The 18,696-nt window shown below is 38.4% G+C and overlaps 1 protein-coding gene across 7 annotated transcripts in view; it reads left to right on the top strand.

The window, feature by feature from the left end:
* Positions 1-18,696, top strand: part of NEK10 (NIMA related kinase 10) — a 248,798-nt gene that overhangs the window by 153,726 nt on the left and 76,376 nt on the right. For all 7 annotated transcript variants that reach the window (XM_012435538.2, XM_012435540.2, XM_012435542.2 and 4 more), the window contains 3 exons: positions 367-496; positions 1,347-1,417; positions 10,150-10,363. In XM_012435538.2, coding sequence (XP_012290961.2) covers positions 367-496; positions 1,347-1,417; positions 10,150-10,363 — 415 coding nt within the window. The remainder of the gene's footprint in view (positions 1-366; positions 497-1,346; positions 1,418-10,149; positions 10,364-18,696) is intronic.

The raw sequence follows: 18,696 nt of genomic DNA on the forward strand, positions 1-18,696 counted from the left end.
CAGAGGAGGCTACAGCAAGGGTGGGATGTACAGAAGCTCCCAGAGCAGCAAAGAACTGGGGCCAGCAACCGCATCTACCACAGTGGGATTCCTCTTTCTGGAAATAAACACACCCTTGGACGCATACCAGGTGATATTTATATGGGTGATTGCTATCTAGTGCTTAAGCTGGAATTGCTTGATATGCTTCCTGGTACATCTGAGACTGGGAAATTTCAAACACACTTTTTAATATCCTTTCTTGAAATAGTGATTCAGCATTTCAGGTACTTAAAAAATAACTCTAATAAAGTTTGAATATTGCATCTTCTTTCTGAGTGGATTCTTCCTTCCTTAGTACGTATTAATGTCCTTATTTTATGTCAGCCCCGAGGTACTGAAGAGTGAGCCATATGGGGAGAAGGCTGATGTCTGGGCAGCAGGCTGCATCCTTTATCAGATGGCGACTTTGAATCCCCCCTTCTACAGCACTAACATGCTCTCCTTAGCTACAAAAGTAAGCAACGATGGGAGACAGAAGGGTCTCTGGTAGCTAAAAATGCAATTCCTTTTCTTATTAAACAGACCTTTGTGGTTTTATATAACTGTCCATTAAAAGCAAGAATTGTTTTATTAACTGTATGATCCAGTTTATTTTTTCTGCTTTCTTCTAGGCATGTATCTCATGTAATGGCGTATTTCCCTCTATAATTGTCTTTATTTATAATACAAAATTATTTTTAAAAGTATATCAAATTACTTTTGGTTATTTATTTATTTACTTATTTAGAGACAGAGTCTCGCTCTGTTGCCTAGGCTGGAGTGAAGTGGCTCAATCTCAGCTCACTGCAACCTCTGCCTCTTGGGTTTAAGTGATTCTCCTGCCTCAGCCTCCTGAGTAGCTGGGATTACAGGTGCGAGCCACCATGCCCGGCTATTTTCTATGTTTAGTGGAGATGCGATTTCACCATGCTGGCCAGGCTGGTCTCAACTCCTGACCTCAAGAGATCCACCCACCTCAGCCTCCCAAAGTGCTGAGATTACAGGTGTGAGCCACTGCACCCGGCCTGGTTTTTTATTTTTAATTGTGACTACTCACGATTCAGCACCATATATTATCCCATACATCATTTTATTATGAATCTAAGGTTAATTTTAACTCAGTTTGGAGAGTACAATTCTATGTTCAAGAACTGTTTAATTGATGCCAACGTTTTATTTGGTCAGGATGTTTTTATTTCTGACAAAAATTCATGTGTGAAGCTATACTGCTTAATTAGTAACTCTCAGGTTATGGCCAAGTATTAACTCTTCAAAGACATCCGTGGCCCCTTTGCTTCCATCACTGTAGTCTGTTTGTTTTGCAGATAGTGGAGGCGGTATATGAACCAGTGCCAGAAGGTATCTACTCTGAAAAAGTAACAGACACCATCAGCAGGTAATTAGTCTCGCAGCTTCAGACATACAGAGACAATCAAGAAATACTTCATGTCTATAATAAATCACCATTTATGGATAAAGGTTCATGAAGAGGAAGGGTCCCCAAATTATTTAAACCTAGAAAGATGTTTGTGCATCATAAGTAATATGACTGTTTGGAAGCCACTTAAGTGTCCAAGAGGAAGTAGTGCATTCACTTATTATGCAACCACTAGAACGATTATTGGGAAGGGTTTGTAACTGCCTGTTAGACACGTTATATATGCAGGTAAGACAAATATGATGTAAAGCTGTTTGTAACCATGACGAATCCCACAAAAATATGCAACAAATTGGAAAAAGGCCAGACAAGAACACCTGAAACAAAAAGCCATGTTAGATGATAAAGTTGCAGGTACTTTTTCACATTAAATTGATAATGTGATTTATCATAATTTTTCAAAGAGAATCAGAAGCTCCAGCTGTCACTATAGCAGGAGTTTAATGAAAGTCATTAGCTAGATGCACTTCCAGAGTTCTGGCCAATCCCTGCTGGCCTGTCACCTATGCTCCCTCCCACTTCTCCTCCAGCCACATGGTGCTTCCCACTGGTCCTGGCCTGCACCCTCCTTCTAGACCTTTGCCCTTGCTTTCATGGTTTCCCAGAACTCTCTTTCCTCAGATATATGTGTGACACCGGCCCCACTTCCTCTGGGACTCTGCTAAAATGTTCCCCACCCCAGTGGCCCCACCACCCCACAGTACGCTGTAGCCTCCTTGCCTGCTTTGTAAAGCTCACAGCACCCATCATCCCTGACATATTATACATCTGCATACGTGCTTTCTGTTATCTGTCTCTTCCTCATCAAAATGCAAACTCAAGAGCAGGGACTTAGTTTAGTTTGCGGCTTTTATTGCCCAAAGCAGTGGCTGGCAGAGAGTAGACCCTTAATAAATATGCTTGTATGAATAAATGACTCATTTATCTGGCCGATGGCTGTTTCTGGACCATCTTGGGTACTTAAGTTGGCCCAGGATTATTTCTCCATCCCACCAAACTGAGCCAAATCCTCAGTAGTTTGGATTGTAGAAATCCTGGAGTCACCCCAGATAGAATCGTTTTTTATCCCCCTTCCTGAGTCTTTTAAAACTTGGGTTGGTATCTGTGCTAGCACTTAGCTCCATCTCTGATGAAATATAATGGATGTATTATTGGAGTGATACCCCTTTCCCTTTGATTTCTCCTTCTAGCCCATTGTTTGTGCTAATATTACTCCTCACCTGTTTTTATAGGATGATATCTAAGCCTTTCTTTCTTTGGCACAATCCTGATCTACGTCTTTTTTTAAATTGATATATTTTTTTTTAACTTTTAAGTTCAGAGGTACATGTGCACGTTTGTTATATAGGTAAACTTGTGTTATGGGGGTTTGTTGAGTAGAATGTTTCATCACCCAGGTATTAAGCCTAGTACCCATTAGTTATTTTTCCTGATGCTCTCCTTCCTCCCACTGTCCACCCTCCAATAAATCCCATTGTCTGTTGTTCCGCTTTATGGGTCCAGGTGTTCTCATCATTTAGCGCCCACTTATAAGTGAAAACATGCAGTATTTGATTTTCTGTTCCTGTATTAGTTTTCTAAGGCTAATGGGCTCCAGCTTCAGCCATGTTCCTACCAAAGGCATGATATTTTTCCTTTTCATGGCTGCATAGTATTCCATGGTGCATATATACCATATTTTCTTTATCTAGTCTAGAATTGATGGGCATTTAGGTTGATTCATGTCTTTGCTATTGTGAATAGTGCTTCAATAAACATATGTGTGCGTGTGTTTTTATGACAGAATGATTTATATTCCTTTAGTTATATACCCAGTAATGGGATTGCTGGGTGAATGGTAGTTCTATTTTTTTCTTTGGGGAATCACTACACATTGTTTTCCACAATGGTACACTCCCACCAACAGTGCATACATGTTCCTTTTTCACTGCAACCTCTCCAGCATCTGTTATTTTTTGACTTTTTAACAATAGCCATTCTGACGGGTATAAGACGGTGTTTCACTGCGGTTTTGATTTGCATTTCTCTACTGATCAGTAACGTTGAGCTTTACTTCATGTTTGTTGGCTGCCTGTCTTCTTTTGTAAAGTGTCTGTTTAAGTTCTTTGCCTACTTTTTAATGGGGTCGTTTTCTCTTGTAAATTTGCTTAAGTTCCTTATAGATGCTGGATATTAGACCTTTTCAGTTGCATGGTTTGCAAAAATTTTCTTCTGTTCTGTAGGTTGTCTGTTTACTCTGTTGATAGCATCGTTTGGTGTGCAGAAACTCTTTAGTTTAATTAAATCTCACTTGTCAATTTTTGCTTTTGGTGTCTTTGTCATGAAATTTTTGACTGTGTCTATTTCTGAATGGTATTGCCTAGGTTGTCTTCCAGGGTTTTTCTAGTTTTGGATTTAGGTCTTTAATCTGTCTTGAGTTGGGTTTTGTACATGGGGTTCAGTTCAGATTTTTGTAAAGGGTTCAGTTTCAGTTTTCTGCATATGGCTAGTCAGTTATCCCAGCACCATTTATGACATAGGGAATCCTTTCCCCATTGCTTGCTTTGTCATGTTTGTTGAAGGTATGCAGGCTTATTTCTGGGTTCTGTATTCTGTTCCATTGGTCTGTGTGTCTGTTTTTGTATCAATACCATGCTCTTTTGGTTACTGTAGCCCTGTAGTATAGTCTGAAGTCAGGTAGCTTGATGACTCCAGCTTTATTGTTTTTCTTAGAATTGCTTTGGCTATTCAGGCTCTTCTTTGGTTCCATGTAAATTAATTTTTTTTAAAATTCTGTGAAGAATGTCATTGGTAGTTTGATAAGAAAAGCATTGAACCTATTGAATACTGCTTTGGACAGTATTGTCATTTTAATGATACTGATTCTTCCTGTCTGTGAGCATGGGATATTTTTCCATTTGTTTGCATCATCTCTGATTTCTTTGAGCAGTGTTTTCTAGTTCTCTTTGTAAAGCTCTTTACTTTCCTTGTTAGCTGTATTCCTAGGTATTTTATTCTTTTTGTGGCAGTTGTGAATGGGATTGCATTCCTGATTTGGCTCTCGGCTTGACCCACAGCCGACATTATACTGAATGGGCAAGAGCTGGAAGCATTTCCCTTGAAAATCAGCCCAAGATTAATAATACTTCAACATAGTATTGAAAGTACTGGTCAAAGCAGTCAGGCAAGGGAAAGAAAGGGCATCCAAATAGGAAGAGAGGAAGTCAAACTATCCCTGTTTGCAGATGACATGATCCTCTATCTAGAAAACCCCATAGTCTTGGCTCAGAAGTTCCTTAAGTTGATAAACAACTTCAGGAAAGTTGCAGGATACAAAATCAATGTGCAAAAATCACTAGCATTTCTATACAACAACAGTGAAGCTGAGACCTACCAGTCTTAGGAGCCTCAGGCTCTGAAGACAGGCCTACCCGGGGCTAAGACATGTAAACTGCAGACTCTAAAAAGTGATTTGAGGCCAGGCATGGTGGCTCACACCTGTAATCCCAGCACTTTGGGAGGCCAAGGCAGGTGGATCACCTGAGGTCATAAGTTTGAAACCAGCCCTGACAACATGGTGAAACCCTGTCTCTACTAAAACTACAAAAATTAGCCAGACATGGTGGCGTGTGCCTATAATCTCAGCTACTTGGCAGGAGGAGTAGCTGAGGCAGGAGAATCACCTGAACCTGGGAGGTGGCGGTTGCAGCGAGCCAAGATTGAGCCATTACACTCCAGCCTGGTGACAAGAGCAAAACTCCATCTCAATAAATAAATAAATAAATAAAAATAAAGGCCAGGTGCAGTGGCTCACGCCTGTAATCCCAGCACTTTGGGAGGCCAAGGCAGGTGGATCACCTGAGGTCATAAGTTTGAAACCAGCCCTGACAACATGGTGAAACCCTGTCTCTACTAAAACTACAAAAATTAGCCAGACATGGTGGCGTGTGCCTATAATCTCAGCTACTTGGCAGGAGGAGTAGCTGAGGCAGGAGAATCACCTGAACCTGGGAGGTGGCGGTTGCAGCGAGCCAAGATTGAGCCATTACACTCCAGCCTGGTGACAAGAGCAAAACTCCATCTCAATAAATAAATAAATAAATAAAAATAAAGGCCAGGTGCAGTGGCTCACGCCTGTAATCCCAGCACTTTGGGGGGCCAAGGCAGGTGGATCACCTGAAGTTGGGAGTTAGAGAGCAGCCTGACCAACATGGAGAAACCCCATCTCTACTAAAAAGTACAAAAGTAGCCAGTTGTGGTGCCACATGCCTGTAATCAGAACTACTTGGGAGGCTGAGGCAGGAGAATTGCTTCAACCAGTAGGCGGAGGTTGTGGTGAGCCTAGATCGTGGCAATGCACTCCAGCCTGGGCAACAAGAGCAAAATTTCATCAAAAAAAAAAAAAGATAAATTACCCCCCCCACCAAAAAAAAAAAGAAAAAAAATTACAAAAACAAAGAGTGATTTGACCATTATTTCTGCATCCCTGTTTTCTGATCTAGTAGAGTGAGAATCATAATAGTACCGTCTCATTAGGCGGATGTGATGATTACACAAAGTAACATGCGAATCACTCAGCAAAGGGTTTGGTGAGAGGTACACACCTGAGCAGTTTTGGCAATCACCATTGCTAATATTATGGGAGATGAGACGGACCTGTCTTTAAATCATTTGACTTCCACAAATACTGGATCATGCCCTGTTGCTAATGAATCCAGACAAATATATTTAAACTGCTCACCTCTATGATTTGTTTCTGTTCTCTGTCGTTTTTGGGAAAGTACCTTAAAAATTGACAGAGTCTTCAGAGGTGTCAAGACACAAGTACCATATTTGCTCATTTAATTTCTCCTTGTAATAGGTTTTTGAGTGCTGCAAAGGGCGAGGGAGGGGCAGCACAAAGAACAAGATACAGAGACATTGCTCTGATTTTGTGAATCCGGGCAAACAGGACTGTAAATCTCTTCTGAGACTGACAGACACTGGCTATGGCTACCTGGGCCTCTTGGGGTTAACATGCTAGTTGCGGAGTCAGATAAAAACATATTAGAGTGTAAAGGTTTAGATCATTACCAGGTTCTGGAGTCAACTGGATTCTAATTCCCCCTCTTCCATTCAATTTAACTTTCCTGAGGCCCAAATTTCTCATCTGTGATGTGTGGGTAGCAACAGTAATTACTTCATGGACTTGTTTTAAAGCTTAAATAAGATAATGCTTCTGACACACAGTACCCAGCAAGTGGTAAGCACTCAGTAAAATTATGTATTATTATTATTAATAATATATTATTTATTGAATGAAGTATATAAAGCAAATTGTGATAAATGTGATGAAAAGTGGTAAAGAGGGCAATGAGAGATTACAGAAGGACCTACCTTACTCTGGGAATTTGGGAAAAGTTTCTCTGAAGAAATGACATGTAATCTGAGACCTGAACAATCAGTAACTCTCAAATAGTAAGCAAAATGGATAACGCATTTCAGAGACCAGTGTCAGTGAAGGCTTTGCTGACAGAAAGAGCTTCTTAATTTGAGGCTGCTTTTAATTCAAAATACTAAGATGACATAATAAGTTAGAGCTGACAATTCAATTTTATATCTGACAATAAATTAAGATTGCAGGGTGCATTCTGTAACAAATTTATTTTCATTTAAAGTTATTTAAGACTCCTCATTTTCTGGGTTTACATTCCAAATAAAGTTTTATCTTTAGAAAATTTGACATAAAACTGAAATCAATCATGAATTATATGCAATTGCATATTTAATTTGCTTTGGATTTTTAGCATTATAAAATTAAGTTCTGAAAGAATTAGGGAACAAACTCAAATTTCCTATTTTCTTAAAGCAATGATGCAAGGGACACATCAAGGCAAAAGTGTTCTTAATGATCATTTATGACTCAGCAAAAGATCAGGCTCAGAGCCAATCTTTAGCAATTTGATAGAGCCTTTGAAATAGAAGACAGCTCTTAACAGAAATGTTTATTATAATCATTCTTAAACTATATATTATTTCCAATCATATATATCTTTTTTCCTGTTTTAATATCTTCTCATTTTAATTTTTCATATCGTTGTGAAGCAGAGCTCACACAGTTCGCATTTGTAATGTGCAGCATTTTTCCTTTTTCCTGTTTGCTCATGTGTTATACAAGCACATTTGATTTTGAAACTTGTCTTTCCTAGCAGGCCTTCAAATTGGGAGAATAACTTAGCAACCCTGAGGAGTTTGGGGTGGAAAATAAATATTTTTTTTTTGTTCTGCTCAGTACCATCATTACTATTTTTACTTACCAGTATACTATTAAGAGGATATTGTCTATTTACTTTTTAAAAAGGAAGAACATTTCCTTTTATCCACAAAATATTCTACTAAAATAATTGCATTATTTTTCTTTCTCTGTGCCTGGTTGCATAAGCTGCCTGGCGCTTTGCTTCAGAAGCAGTCATGAGGACTAACAAAGTTAATACTTTCAGCTCGCTCCAAGGACAAATGGATCTTTGTATTTTTCACCTCTTTCAATTCTTTGTTTCTTTGAACATGACATGAATGTAATTGAACAAGGTATGCTTCTAATTCTTTCCATCTGGCCTCTCAGAGTGGAGTGGGGACAAAGTAGATGAGGTGAGAAGAACATCCCCAATTTTTTCTAGGACCAGATTTTATGCTTATGTGTTTACAGAACCATTGGTAGACAATCTTTAGCATGTACTATTACTCTGATTCTGTTGCTGTTAAGAATGCACATGTACCCCAGCATCTAAAGTACAATAAAAAAAATATACATATATACATATATGAAGAATTTCTCTTAAATACCTAAGCAGGGAGTCATTTCAGAGCAATGAGACTCTCCTGGAACTTCTGGTGGGAAATGTTCCTGGGAATCCAAAAGTCTATGGCCACATATTTTGGGTTATGGATGGGCAAACTTTTTAGATGTTAGGCTGAGTTTGTTTGTGGATTTATTCGTTGATTCATTCATTCATCTGCTGAATACCTATCAGGACTCAGATTCCGCTGTACATGCTGAGGAGATCATAGTGAAGAGGACACCTGTCCCTCTTCTCAATAAGTTTCCAGTCTAGTAGTAAAACAGGCCATTATAATAAAATAATTATAATAGTTTTAAGTACGTAAGTGCAAATGGTGCAAAGAGAATGTACAAAAGGGGCTCAGGATCTCCATCTGAGGGCAGTCCAAAAGCCTTCTTAATGGAGCCTGGAAAAAGAGTGGGATTTTGGCAAGAATATAAAAGATGATGTCTTGGAAAGACAAGCTATCACTAGCCAAAAAAAAAAAAAAAAAAAAAAAAAGAAAAGAAAAAAAAATCAAGCAGATGAAATAAAATAAGCAAAGAAACGGGGGCATGGAAGAGACAGGTACTATTTGGGGAAGTGCAGGTAGCAGCATTGGATGTGTTTCTGGAGGAGGGGAAACAGTGGAGGAAGGAAAGAACCAGTTCAAGAGAGACCTTGTATAGGTTCTGGGAATTTTAATTTTATTCCACTGGGCCATGAGAACTATTGGAGAATTTTGAGTAGAGAAATAATGTAGTCAGATGTAGGAATATTATTCTGGTTAGCAGTTTGCAGTAGAGACCAGAGGTAGACAAGAAATGAGTGTGTTATTTAGGAGACTCAGTAATACAAGCAAGTGATGTTGTAATAGCCAAATAGCTGTGGGATTACAGGGGAAGGATGTAGATTCAAGAAATATTTAGAAGGTGGAAGTCACAGGACTTTGGTGTTTGTTAAATGTGGGAAGGGATGGAAGATACATGAAAGTGTGGATTTTCTTTTCGGTTTATTGAAATTTTATAATGTGTGTAGACTTCCAGAGATTACTTCATTCAAACACCATACCAGTTTAAGGAAGTAGATACTCTAATTATCCCATTTGACTGGCGGGCTATCTGAGACTTAGAAGCTATGTAACTTGCCCAAGATCTGACCTAATGAACGGTGAATGAGGTTTTAAACCCCAGCAAAATGATCCAGAGCCTAAATGCTGAATTATGATGCTAAGCTGCATCTTGTGTTCTCTCTGTTATGTTCCATCTTGTGTTCTCACTTTTCTAGTGATGGCGAATACAGGACCAGGAGTAGCCTTGGGCAAGGAGATGACTATATGCCAGGAGAACAGAGGTCATTTCCATTCCCATGTACCACCATATGTTAACTATATAATTTGTAAAACTAACTTATGTTGCTATTTATTATTATTATTTTTTAAAAAGCTCAGCTGATAATTCAGCTGCTAAAATTACCTTGAAGCAGCTTAAACATCTGCAGTCTAAGAATTTAGAATATCGTCACTAATGAAAGGTTTGATCCTGGCCTTTTTTTCTCACCTGCCAGTTAGTAGCCAGTGATTTCAGAAAGCAGCCAACCAATGCAGGAGAAGAGGATCCCATCTGCCCATCCTGAGTGCATCTTCATGCTGAGCCTGAAACACTTACCTTTCAGCCTAAGTGCAAAGAGGACAATGCTGCCTCCCCTTTCTTTCCTTAGCTTTCCAAATGCCTTTTGAGAAATCTTAGACTTAAAGCTGTGCTTGATATCCATTTTATCTCAGGTTATCTTAAGTGAAAATACCTCTTCTATAATGGACACAGTGGACACAGTGGAGTTTCACCTTGACCCTCTACACTCTGTGGCCTGCTCTCAAATTGACCAGAGTGTTATAATGAGCTTATCTTCTCTTAGGTGCCTCACTCCTGATGCGGAAGCTCGTCCAGATATTGTAGAAGTCAGTTCGATGATATCAGATGTCATGATGAAATATTTAGACAACTTATCTACATCTCAGTTGTCTTTGGAGAAGAAGCTGGAACGGGAACGAAAACGCACACAAAGGTATTTTATGGAAGCCAACCGGAACGCCGTCACATGTCACCATGAGCTGGCTCTGCTATCTCACGTAAGTGTGAATATTTCAATTAGAGTTCAAAATACATCTTAATGGGCTGTCTGAAGTTGTTCATGCTTGTTTTAAGGAACAGTCATCGAGAGTTAGAAAAATAGTTACAGGCAATATTTCAGTATTATATAGTTCCATATTTATTTCCATTTTTGTATATTATAAATTAGATAATTCAATATAACTGACCTTCCTAAGAATGAATCCATAATTTATTGTATATTGCAAAAAATCAGAGGTATCACAAAGTTCTCTTAGCAAAGTTTAAGTTATAGTCTTGTAAAATTAGCAGTGAATGCTTATGTTAAAGTTTTTCAGCAATCTGACTGCAACTTTTGGGAATATGGATGAAATGTGAGTTTAGAGAAGGAAATAACATTTGCCTTTAAAATTTTTCTTATTGGTCTTTGCAATTGCTTTCATTGCCATTTGTGGTATTAATGATGTTGCCATGCTTCAAATCAGAATATGTATTTTTATTTTTCTTGCCAAGAGTCTTTAGATTGTTTTAATATTTAAGTATATTTCTGAACATTGCTTGGAAAAGCGATGCCAAAGCTAAAATGTCCAAACGTGCAAGTGATGGTGCCGGTGACGCTCTTGTTGCTGTCTCTTATTTTCTTTCTTCTGCGTCTTTGTTGCAATTGTGATCTGTTGTTTGCTCATATTCTGGGCCTCTACCCGGTGACAGTCTGGTAAGAAGCCTTTCATCCCAGTAAATGCTCACTTTTTTTCTGTCCTGGGGGTGGGCCCAAGGCAATAGGATCATAAAGCTCTTTCTTAGGGTACCTGGTCATTACATTCCTTCTTAGGTTTCAGGATCCTAAGAACCTGCTCCAACTCAGCTGTGAAAGTTATGTAAGAAGTTGGTCTCAAAGAGGCAGTTCTGATTTCTTGAGTAACAGTGTTTCCAGTGAGCTCCTTTCTGAAAATGAGGGAAGTACTACTGTTTAGTGGATTTGTCTTAAGGTACTTGGAATCCAGAAGTACCTTAAGTTTTCATTTGGGAAGGAAAGTCTTTCATCTTCATTGCCTTAAATGCTGAGCCCAGCTGTAATTTTGCAGAACATTCCATGATGATTATTTAAGTTATATGTTTATGTAAAGGAACCAGATAACTTGAAGTTATAGCCCTCGCTGAACATAGTTAAATCTCACAGACAGGGAGTTAGAGCTCACTTTGCTTGTTATTTCACTACCTGACTTCATAATAATTAGACAACAATGAGAAACACATCATTCTATGTGTGTCATGTTGCATTCTAAATAGAGTGTTCCTAGTAGACTAAAATGCATGAGATTTAGCTATTTCTATATATCTTAGGTATTTGGGGTCTTCTATTATTAAGTTCTGCACTGCAAAGCTACTTAGCTAATTTTCACTAGTATATGAAAGTGTCATTTCATATTAGATTCATGTGGCTGATGTGGGGCTGAATGGTATTAGTTTGCAATCTAACAGCAGAAATTCTGTTATCTTTAGCAAAACACCTTGAGAAGGACCATTACTTATCTATTTATTTATACTTCTCAGCTTAAAAAATTCTTTATTATGGAAAATTTCAAACATTTATAAAAGCAAAGATTTCTTCCTATACCCATCCCAGCTTCAACCATTAGCTATTCAGGGCTACTCCTGTATCATCTCTATTCCCACCTACTTCTTGCCTTCCCCAGATTATTTCAAAGTAAATCTCAGATATCATATCATTTCCTTTATCAGTATTTCCATATGTATTTGGGGAGTCATTTTAACTGTAGAAATCTAGCTCTCAGGCTATCTCCAGGTAAAATAAAAGGAGAGCTCTGAAGCCAAGGGAGAGATTTTAATGTTCCAGAAGTTGTGTACTCATCTGTAAATTAAGGAGTGGGGGATATTATCTTCCTCAGAGAGTAATGGGATAAATGAGTTAATGTGTTTGAATATATTGTGTGACTTTAAAACTGGCATAAATTGTAAGATAGCATCAATTATATAAAATGAGCATAGCTTTTGTTAGAATAGTTTGCTGATGGAACTTGTTAATCTAGTGCTAACCTGTCCAAGTAGTCTCTACATTAAATCCATATATCAGGCATGCAGTTAATGCATATTTATTAGCATCTGCTGCTAGCCAGCCTTAGCACCCTCAAATGCAGCTTTGTTAAAGAAGCAAGAAGAAAGTAAGATTGCATTTCGTCAAAAGACAGCATGCAGTTAATTGGCATTATTCTCACTGGGGACCAATTATTATTTTTAAAAACTTACATCTACACCACTACTGTAAGAAAAATTATAGGTGTAAAATTTTATGACTCTTTTTTTCTTAAGCAGTATTATGATGGTCTCATTTCAAATGTACTGGAATGTTCTCCCAGAGCAGTTAATATCAATAATGCAGTTACACAATCCAATGATAAATGGTAGTTAAGGGAAAAAGAAATTAGTGGGTTCAGTAGAACTTTGTGAATTCCTAGCACCAATAAGGAGATCCACTGTGAATTACTGAAATTTTGCAAATTAGTGGGTAAGCAAACAATTGGTAAGAAACATTAAAGGCTGCTATTTCATGGGGAAGTATTCTATTTACTTTCATATTCTAGTCTATTCTTAATTATGGCAATTTTTATAATGCGCTACAAAAGATAAGCACTAATACATATTTTAGAAGGCCAGAAAAGTCTTCACTGAAAAGTTTACTCTGTGTACTGTGGTTTACCCACTACGAAAGTGAAGCAAGACTTGCCTTTTGAAGAATGTTTTCTGATTCTTATAATTTAAAATAAGAGATCATAAGGAGAGCATAGAATTGAGAATGATAAGAATCACGCAGGGTAAAAGGAAGTAAAATTTTAACTTAAATGTGTAATAATTAGGTATTGTCATGTAGAGGGTATTGTGGCATCATGATAGTCAAAATCATGATCATGTTTTGGCACTGTACAAGGGTAGTGAACACAGAGAATCATTACCCCTTAGATCTCACACCCCAGGCAGAAAAATCAATTCAAGACATTTCTGAAGAGTCTGCTGCTTAGATCTTTACCAACAAATACAGTAATGGGTATTAAAGAAATTCAGCCAGATTGAACCTGGAGAATCAATGGAAAACTGCAATTCCATTAGAATTATTGGGATTTTGTAGATACAGCTTTAGACTAATATTTAAATGGGTGAAAAAAAGCATATTTCTACATGTACAAACGGAGCAGAATCGAGTGTTCCAGGAAGACTGAAGAGTAATCACGAGAGAAGCATGTTCTTAGTGTGAGACTTGCGGGAATCACAACTTCTTCCAGTGATGTTTGACAGGAAGTTTATCTTCACTACCCCTATTTAAAGGCTGAATGATGATTTCCTTTCACTAGTTTAGTAAGTTTGTTCAGTTTTGAGAACTGCTTTCACATCTATAACACAAGGAGAAAAAGATTGAAAATGCCTATAGTTTATAATTAATAATGAAGGAACAAGGATTTGTTGGATGTCTTCTGAATGTAAGGCATTATGCTTGGTATAGTGAAATTTATAAAAAATTATAAACAACGACCCCAGTCATGAAGTGGCTGATAATCTACTTGGCAAAACAAGGTAGAAGTGCATATGCAGGAGGAACTTTCTAATGATTCCAAAAAATGTGGGTAAATAAATGAGTTGAGGGAGAGAAATGAATAAATGAGGCCCAGAGAGGCTCTCAGAGCCAAACGAAGAGAGGGTCTTGATAACTCGATAAGAAAGTCACTCCTGGGTGAAAAAGAATAACATAAGTGCCGAAACTCCAGCTCAGCTCACTTTAAACTAAGAATCAAACTTAGAAATGGAATTGTTTTATGTTTTAATTGCACAAGGAAAGGGAAACCAGGAGAAGTTAAAAAACTTATCCAAGGTCATCTGTCTAGTTAGGGACAGCTCCAGGACCGAAAGTTGGGTCTGCTGATTTACAATGCATATTTTTATATGTGTGGTTTGAAAAGCCTGGGAAAGTAGGCTCGAGCTAGGTAGTGGGTGTTTGTGAATACCTCGTTAAGGTGTTTGAATTCAATCCTGTGGGTAATGTGGACTAAAACTTTGAATTTCTTCAAAATACCTAACAACCAAGGTGCCAAACTAAAGGATTATTGTTTCTTATTGCAGATACCTGCTTTTTTAAAGTCTTTCCTCCCACAGTGTTTTCCATTATACTCCTCTGTCTTGGTTTCTGTCTTCTCTCTTTGAATACTCTTCCTCATTTTCTCTTCCAACCCTGGCCTTTTAACTTAGATGTTTTGCCTCTCTTGACTGGTTTCCCTTGAGTGGTTTCCATCTAGTCTCATGGTATTTCATTTTACATGAATTTGGGTAAAAATTGGTGTACAAGATGGAAACTTTATTTTCTACAATTATATTTCATTTTGTTTTGAACCCCTGTTTGTACTGGTAGCAGAAAATCATAGTAGTAGTCAGGATCAATTATATCAGTCTCTTTTTGTCTAAATGTTTCTTTATCATCCCAAGGGTTCTCTTCTCCATTTCCTCCTCCCATGATGGCAGCATAGTACAGGAGAAAGCTTAAGCATCCCCATGTTAATGGGAGAGGGTCAGGGACTCTCTGGTCTTCTTCTTCTTTTTATTTTTTTTATTGCATTTTAGGTTCTGGGGTACATGTGAAGAACATGCAAGATTGTTGCATAGGTACACACATGGCAGTGTGATTTGCTGCCTTCCTCCCCATCACCTATATCTGGCATTTCTCCCCATGTTATCTCTCCCCAGCTCCCCATCCACTGTTGTCCCTCCCCTATTTCTGGTCTTCTTCTGTTGGCCCCTGCTGAACTTAGATGAAATAAACCTTGTGATTTTGAGATGCTGACACCTGTCCTTATTAAATGTTTATGGCATCTGTAACTCATGGCCTCTTTTCTCATCATGGTTTAAACCCAAGGAATTACCCATGATGCCTCAGCTTCCACTTTGGGGTTACTATTCCTGATCCTCTGAGGCCTGTTTGTGACTTTCTTGGCATTCTTAGTTTAAGCAGCCTGCTCTGTGGCCTTGAGTGCAGTGATGGCCAGGTGAACTCACCAGCCAGCCCCAGAGCTGTCTTCTACGTGGGCACAAGACACATGGGTGCTTTGGATTCCCGTCCACACCACATACAGCCCATGGGGACCTTACTGGGACTAGGGGACACTATCTCAGCCCCATCAGCTCCAGTGCCTTCTTCATCCTTTTCTATTGTTCTATCCCAGGTGCCTGCAATTCAATTATTCATTCAACAAGTATTTACTGAGTGTGTAATAGGTGTCAGGCACTATATGTACAAGGTATACCACAGTGAACAAAATAGACAAGGCCTCTGCTGTCATGGGCCTTATGTCTACAGTGTTATGATGATCATGAAGTGTCTTCAAAGCTCCCATTCTTTTCTGTCTGCACCCGTTTCCCCCTCAAACCCTCTGTGTATCTTCATCAACAGCCCAACTCTAATCCCAAGGTTGAAATCTGCTGGAGTGAATGTGAGAAGAAAAACAAGGATGATTGCACCTGCTCTCTGATTTTTTCTTCCTTCTGGCAGGCTCTTACTTTGAGCTAGAGAAGAAATTTCCAGTTCCTACCTTTCTGCCAGAAGCTACTCCTGCATCTATCTCAGACTTCTTTTTCTCTGGGTATTCTTTTCCTCATCTTCTCCTGGATCTAGACACAGCCTCATAACCTCGTCTTAGTAGTAGAAGAAAAGAGCTCTGGAGAAGTGCACAAATTTTCTGAGAAGGCAAAATATGTTGGGATGTGTTTCACAACATAATTTCCACACCCGTTTGCTGGAGATCACCAAAGCTGCCTGTCTGATTTCAGTCTCTCCTTTGTGCCAGACCTATATTTTGAACTGAACATTCACCTGCATGTCTGACAGGTACTTATGCTCGGCAAGTCCACAGTGAATGGATTCTCCTCCCTTGACTCAGTCATGTTCTGTCTCCTCATATCACCTTAATTGGAATGTTGACATCTTCAATTCACTCTCTTTGAAATCCTATCTTCATTTTGTTAGCAAGCTCTACTAATGCTGTCTTTGAAATGTCTGACAAATCCATCTTATCCTTTCAGTTCTCATTCTCATTATCTTGCATTGGATCATGGCGAGATCCAACTTTCTTGTCTCTAGTTTCTTCCTCACCTCTACCAAGTGATTCAGTCAGTATACCACCTGTCCTAGGTGCCGTTAAGGAACGTGTGTACTTGGGGGCTGGGGTGGGGTGGGAAAACTGTTGTTTATTACTGTTAGCAACCAGAGATGCTGATGTGTCATATATATGACATTCCTGCACAAAATGTGTGAAACAGAAGCAGCAGTAGATACATATTCAGATATTTATTGCAAGGAAATGGCTTACGTGATTGTGGGGACTGACGAGGCAAGGGCAAAGTCCATAGGGATGGTTGGCAGGAGGGGCAGGCTGGAAATCTCGGTCATGGGCTAAAGCTGTTGTCCACAGGCTGAATCTCTTCCTCATCTCAGAGATGCCTCAGCTCCACTTTGGGGACCTGCCAGCTGATTAAATCAGTTCCAGCCAGATTATCTGGGATCATCTCCCTCCCTTTGCCATCCTCTACATTCCTACCAAAACTACTTTTCAAACAAACACATCTGATCTTGGTAAATTATTTCATGCTTATGGTAAGTAAATGCTCATGTAGTGAGTCCTAGAAATTTTCTCTAGGCTTTTGGTGAATCTAAAAAAAGATTCCTATGATAATTTGATATTGCCAAAGAGTCAAAATATGATATACATAAGTGTCATCTTAAATTCTATCTACTTTGGAGGACAAGGCTGGTAGAACACTTATTAGGAAAGATTATTTTTTAAATTCACCAACTGTTGATAATTTCACTTCTTTGTTACAAAATTCTTATTGTAGTTTTCTAATATAATCTATGATTTTTAGCAGATGTTGATAGACATTGATAGTTTTCATAAATTCTCAGATGTCTCTAAAGTTGATCACGTAAGAATTGAACAGATATGTAAGCATCTGGATTCTCATTTTCTTAATGCAAATTAAAAAATGTGCTATTTATTTATCTGGGTTGCTTTATTTTTATTATACCATATGTCATTTACAATTGCTGAGCACACCACTAAAGGAATGTGTCTGCAGTCCTCTGCTAGGAGATTAAATTAAGCCATGTAGAAAATGATGTATTTTAAAGGACAATATTTTTGTGAACATCTTTGCTTTTATTGTCTGATTAATTGTCGACTGAATTTCCCCTAAGGCTGTGAAAATGCAACAAGTAATGATGTGGGAAGAGAAGTATCAGGAAAAATCATGACTTGTTTTGGAAATGTTCTACGCTTATTATGTTTTATGAAAATAAAGCAATGCCTTATAGGCTCCCTCACAAATACAGACACAATTCTCACATCCACACTATAATTCTCTCTTTTTTTATGGACATATAATTTACATGTAGTAAAATGTACACATCTTTAAGTGCCTAGTTCAATAGCTTTTGGCACATGTGTGACATCCACCCAAACAAGAATCAGAACATTTATCTCATCTCAGAATGTTCCCTCATGCCTCTTGCTATACAATTCTCTGCCCCAGGACAAAGACTGGTGATTTCTGTCACTCTAAATTACTTTTGCCTGTTGTTTGACTTCATTTAAATCAAACACATGTGCTCTTTAGTGGCTGGCTTCTTTTCCATGATAAAATATCTATGAGATTCATCCATGTGGTGTGTATTAGTAATTTGTTCATATTGCTAGGCTGTATTAAATTATATGGCTACACCGTAATTTGTTTATCTATCCTTCTGTTGATGAACACTTATGTTGTTTCCAGATTTGAAGTTCGTAAGACTGTTGAAAACATATTTACAAAAAGACCTATACAAAAGTGTTTTTAACTCTTTTCTCTTAAAGGCCTAGAAATAGAATTTCAGGGTCATAGGTAGCTGTATGTTTAACTGTTTTTTTTTTTTTAAATTATATATCTTTTTATTTTTTTATTGCATTTTAGGTTTTGGGGTACATGTGAAAAACATGCAAGATTGTTGCATAGGTGCATACATGGCAGTGTGATTTGCTGCCTTCCTCCCGTTCACCTATATGTGGTATTTCTCCCCATGCTATCTCTCCCCAACTCCCCACCCCCCGCTGTCCCCCCTACTCCCCTCCAACAGACCCCAGTGTATAGTGCTCCCCTCCCTGTGTCCATGTGTTCCCATTGTTCAACACCCATCTATGAGTGAGAACATGCGATGTTTGATTTTGTGTTCTTGTGTCAGTTTGCTGAGAATGATTGTTTCCAGGTTCATCCATGTCCCTACAAAGGACGCGAACTCATCATTTTTGATGGCTACATAATA

This window comes from Aotus nancymaae, unplaced genomic scaffold (assembly GCF_030222135.1).
Source record: "Aotus nancymaae isolate 86718 unplaced genomic scaffold, 86718_ANA_hifiasm-v0.15.2.pri h1tg000019l, whole genome shotgun sequence".
Lineage (NCBI taxonomy): Eukaryota > Metazoa > Chordata > Mammalia > Primates > Aotidae > Aotus > Aotus nancymaae.